Source organism: Helianthus annuus, chromosome 11 (assembly GCF_002127325.2).
Source record: "Helianthus annuus cultivar XRQ/B chromosome 11, HanXRQr2.0-SUNRISE, whole genome shotgun sequence".
In the NCBI taxonomy this organism is placed as follows: domain Eukaryota; kingdom Viridiplantae; phylum Streptophyta; class Magnoliopsida; order Asterales; family Asteraceae; genus Helianthus; species Helianthus annuus.
The window spans coordinates 97,446,820-97,451,616 of record NC_035443.2 but is presented as its reverse complement, the minus strand read 5'-3'; the positions used below and the strand labels follow the sequence as shown (position 1 = coordinate 97,451,616).

Here is a 4,797-nt window from a genome sequence, read left to right as displayed (position 1 = left end):
CCATCCGGAAGATTCAATGCAATGTTGCATTGTATCACACAACCATTTCCAGTTTTTGTGCTTTAAGAATGAAAACTCGAAGTTGAACGTTTTGGATTGACACTTGGGTATGAAGAGAAACCACTGCTGATATTAGGACTTTGTTCAACATTTCCAGATGAGTTTCCAGCACTAAACGCGGTTTGAATCTTCGGACTTCTTTCAACCTCTTGAACACTGCCTTTATAATACATTTTCACATCTTGTTGACCACTCGGATTATTCATCCTCGCAATCTTTTGCTGTTCAAGATCTTGACCCTCAATCTTCTCGATGAACTGAGAAATTGTCAAACCATCATATTCTCCAGTGTTCTTTAAGATCATCAAGTAAGTACCCCACTCCTTTTGAGGTAAAGCGTCAGCTAACTTGTCGACCCATTCCTCTCGATCTTTGGTTATGCTTAACATTGACATGGATCGCACTAAATGGCAATATCTTTCAATTAGTTTCTTTGTATCTTCCCCTGGCAAACTTGTGAAAAGATCAAATTCTTTTTTAAGTAGTGCCTTTTTACTCTTAATCATCTTCTCACTTCCCTCAAACTTGATCTTAAGAGCATCCCAAATTGATTTTGAAGTTTTGTCATGTTGAAGCAATACAAAGATGTCTTCTTTAATGGCTTGATGAAGTAGACTAATCATCATCTTTTCAGCTTTGTACATGTCACGTTCTTTTTCAGTGAATTCAGAAATTGTTTTCTCAACTTGCAGATCAGTACGTGGTAGAACATACTTCTTCAAAATACACTCCCAAGATCTCAGATGGTTAGCTTGAACCTAGTTTTCAAACCTATCTTTCCATCCGTAATACTCCTCAATGCTCATTAGCTTCGGGGGTTTTTGCATTGTTCCAGTTTCATTTTCCAAATTCATGTTTTGAGCAATGGAAGCCGGAGTAGTCGGGGATGTGGCAAATGCGTTGTAAAATTCTTCACTCATGATTCGGTAACAAGTTTCACAAACAAACACTTTCAAACTAAAATACAACTCAAGCGGAATACCCTATTCAAGCGAAATCACCAATTTGAAACTGAATAAGTACAATTTGGAGCGGAATCACTGATTTTGCTTGAACTTTCAAGCGGAATAACAACTTTGAAATGGAATCAGGCTATTTCAAGCAGAATCACTGATTTCGCTTGAAAATCTCAAGCGGAATAATGACTTTGAAGCGAAATCAGAAAGTGTCCTTTCAAGCGGAATTACCTTTTTAGTCAATTTTTACCACTTTTAATCCGAATTTTGTTCTGAAACACTCAATGGTTTGCTAAAACTCAGTTTTACACAATATGTGAGAAAATTAGCCGATTTTAACCGTAAAAACTTGTTGATTTTGAAAAGAAGGTGTAGAAAACAGAAATTTCAAGCTAAATCGGTAAGAACTCATCTTCCTGAGCTCTGATACCACTTGTAGGATCGGTTCGTGACCCAAACAAGTCGTTCAGGGGAGTTTTAATCTATTTCAAAGGCGGAAACAGAGAAATAGACTTCGAAAGAGCTTGAATACCACTTTAAACTACTTTCTAATTGATATAACACTGATTACAATCACAGGACAAACTGGCAGCACCTCGGTATCCAAATCATCAATTGTTTCATAGGATTTCACTTGAACTGCTATATATAGACTTGAGATTCCGCTTGAACATGAAGCTGTCCATTTCAAGCGGAATAAGAAGTTTGTTGATTCCGCTTGAGAGTGACAAATGTCATTTCAAGCGGAATTACTTCCTTCAAGTGAAATCACCTTTAATTCTACTATCTCGAACTACGTGCCCTGATCTAACAATCTAGTACAAGACTCAATACAAGACGAATTCGACAGATGTATGCACCAACATTTTTCTTGTTCCTAAGCATCTGGGTAGCGGATTCTTTTGGTGTCGCTGATATCGGGACCTGCGAGTAAAGTTTCATAGGTAGATATTAATGTTATAATACTGTTGTAGTATATGTAGTTAGGAATAGACCTGGTTCTGTGAAGGATAGTCGTCGTTTAGTTGTGGAGGTTGTTGATTGATTCGGTCGTTGCTGCTTTTGCCCAATAGGTGTTGTCTGTGTTGGTGATGGAGGGGTACCATGTGTGTCTTCCAGTGGTTGTGTAATGGATGCCCTGTTAACTGCTAGAATGCTTGAGCCCGGTATTGGGGACTTGATGTGTCGTACCTGCATGGAAATGAGTCTGCCTGTGGCCTCTAATAGGGGCTTTGGTACTTGGTAGCAATCTGTGTAACCTTCTTGTATGACGATGTCTCTGCATGGTTGTCCTATAATGCTTGTCAGTGCTTCGTCGAAAAGTGTTGCTGTTGTTGAGTCTGTGTGATCGGCAATTGGTGTAGATGCACAGTACCTGCATAATTTATGGTATTATTTTGTTGTTTTTTGGCGAAATGTTTTAGATGTTAATTACATACATAAACCTAGGTTCTGGCAGATTTTCATGTGATCCACACGACCAGCCTTCATTGGTTTTGTACATTTTCCTTCGGCACTCTATGCATGGTGTGTAGTACCAAGGCTGCCCTTTATAAACGATACAATTGATGCCTCACAGGTGAACGTTTTGCCCTGTTTGAAAACAATTATATGAAAATGAATTGTAATTGATAACCTCTTTAGTTTCATAGTGGGATTGGAATATTGCCTGATTTTGTACATTGTTTTGTTGCAGTAGCTCGGTAATGGTTTTCTTGTTTCTTTCGTCTGTTGACATGAGTTCCAATTGTGATGTCTGACCTTCCCCTGCTTAGAGTGTGAGGGGTGGTAGTTCCTTGAACCTGGATAAGATTTTATTTTTTTGGTTACACGATAAAAAATGTCTACAGTATTTTCATTGCGGTAATAGAAGTTGTAAAACCTGTTTCTGATAGTTGTGGCAGCCTCTATATTAGGGTTGAAGTAGATATGGGCTGGAATTGTTGATGCTAGTTGCACTCGATCTATATTGTATGTACTAGTAATTAGCTAATGAATATATTCTTATGGCGATAAAGGATTTGAGTTTATGTGTGTTACCACTGAACGTGCTTACGCAAACGGATGTCAAGGCAATGATTATTGGTTGCTCTGTAGCCAACATTGCCTGCTTATCAAACTTTGGTAAGACCTCTTCCCATAAAGTAGTGTTTATGTGTTCGCCGATGTGACATTTGTGTAACCGTTAGTTCGCCTCATGTTTTTACTGTGAAAAAATGTTTACATGAATAGTTATATGTATGGGTAACCTGATATCCGTGAGACGAAGACGCAGATATTCCCTTCCCTTTTTGGTTGTTCCGGGTGTTGTGTACTCTAGCTTTGCCAAGTAGTCTATGATTGGGCAAATGGTTTAGATTTGTTAGTAGATGTTGTAGGAGTTTTGAAAATGCGAGTACTGTTACCTGTACAGAGTTCTTGATCGTCACCAGTATGAAGTGAAAGGTCGCAATAGGGACAAAAGTTGAAATAGTACATTGGAAATGCATCTGGTGTAGGAATTAAGGTTAGTGGTGCTTTTGTTCCCATGTGAATGCTTGCGATGTGTGAATTCACTCTTGGTGGTGTTGGCTGGTCATCACATATGTATTTTTTCCAGAAGGTAGCATGAGAAAAGGGTGATTTTCCTTTCGAAAAGTTCTTTGTCTAGCCAGTGCACGCTAGCTTGTATTCCATCACCCTGGATTAACAGAGCGAAAAAAGGATCAGTTAGCAGTTTGTGGAAAAAAAAAGGAATTAAAATAGTTAAAAAAAAAATATTTGTCTTTCCGTTTTTTTTTTTTTGCGCTGCCTAGCTACCTGGCTAGTATTGGATGTACTGATGGCAAAACAACCAGTTTGGGCAAATTTAGCATTTGTTTGTGCAATAAAACATGCGAAGACAACCATAATTGAAGTTCAAAAATATTTACTGAATTTTTTAATTTGACATATAGCATATGAATTACAAACTTACATGTTTGTCTATGAAAAAGTAGTACATGTCGCTGTTTCATAGGCGAGGCTGCCACTTTCTTATGACACGAATTTTAATTGGTATTGCAGGTCCTGCTGGGACAATGGATGATATCCTACCCTCTTGCATGTTGTCTTGCCTGTTCAATGGCACACAATTAGCGTATAGTTAAGTACGAGAAGTTTATAATTTTATTTTTATTTTTTTAAATCAAATTAGTATTGGGCCTAATAATTCAAATGTCAAGTGGGATAAATTTTAAAGTGGTATCGTTATTTTAGGGTAAAAACCGGAACCGGACCGACACCAAACCGGTAGCGAAAATGTTAAAAGTCGGTACCGAGATAAAGCTAAAATATTTCAAGGACATCTAACCACTGTCACTAGCCAGCCTTTATAAAAGCTATTATTCATCAAGCTAAACAAAACATGAAACAAATAGCTAACCAATTGGTTCTTACTTACATACAAAACCTATTCAGATTCCGAGTTCTTCATCTTTCCTACTCAAAGCAGCCTCTTCTTTCACTACATAAATATGAAAATGTCAAAACACATATAATAGCACAATAGTAATGACACAATTGAAATCCACAGTTTGTGACTAAATAAAGAACTTGTCAACAAACAAATATAACATTTTAGTTAACAATCTATACATTTTACTTGAAATGCGGGTAGATGGTAGCATGATCCATAGCATAAAACACCAAGTTTCCTACTTAATGAAGACGAAATGTTATTATAGTGCAACGATGGTCTGTCAGTTGTATTCTCTTGCTTTGAAGACCATCAAGGGTATATCTGACCCATTAGTGTCTATAT

The 4,797-nt window shown here is 37.5% G+C and overlaps 1 protein-coding gene and 2 long non-coding RNA genes across 3 annotated transcripts; all 3 read right to left on the bottom strand.

The window, feature by feature from the left end:
• Nucleotides 1-1,545: 1,545 nt before the first annotated feature.
• On the bottom strand, nucleotides 1,546-2,603 carry LOC118483766. Its single transcript, XM_035979333.1, has 3 exons — nucleotides 2,456-2,603; nucleotides 2,012-2,391; nucleotides 1,546-1,940 (listed from the first exon to the last, which is right to left on the bottom strand). Exons 1-3 carry the CDS (start codon nucleotides 2,518-2,520, stop codon nucleotides 1,894-1,896), a joined length of 492 nt encoding a protein of 163 aa, XP_035835226.1. The 5' UTR covers nucleotides 2,521-2,603; the 3' UTR covers nucleotides 1,546-1,893.
• Nucleotides 2,604-2,687: 84 nt separating this feature from the next.
• Nucleotides 2,688-3,343, bottom strand: LOC118483834. The gene is made up of 3 exons (XR_004871852.1): nucleotides 3,057-3,343; nucleotides 2,899-2,980; nucleotides 2,688-2,818 (listed from the first exon to the last, which is right to left on the bottom strand). It is a non-coding gene; the product is annotated as an uncharacterized LOC118483834 (long non-coding RNA).
• Nucleotides 3,344-3,428: 85 nt separating this feature from the next.
• LOC118483835 lies at nucleotides 3,429-4,502 on the bottom strand. Its single transcript, XR_004871853.1, has 3 exons — nucleotides 4,438-4,502; nucleotides 3,973-4,111; nucleotides 3,429-3,696 (listed from the first exon to the last, which is right to left on the bottom strand). It is a non-coding gene; the product is annotated as an uncharacterized LOC118483835 (long non-coding RNA).
• Between the last annotated feature and the right edge of the window lie 295 nt (nucleotides 4,503-4,797).

Coding starts and splice junctions, on each gene's coding strand:
- LOC118483766 (XM_035979333.1), bottom strand. CDS start 2,520: ATGTACAAAACCAATGAAGGCTGGTCGTGTGGATCACATGAAAATCTG. Junction 2,392..2,455: donor CTGCCAGAACCTAGGTTTAT/GTATGTAATTAA, acceptor TAAATTATGCAG/GTACTGTGCATCTACACCAA. Junction 1,941..2,011: donor ACTATCCTTCACAGAACCAG/GTCTATTCCTAA, acceptor CTTTACTCGCAG/GTCCCGATATCAGCGACACC.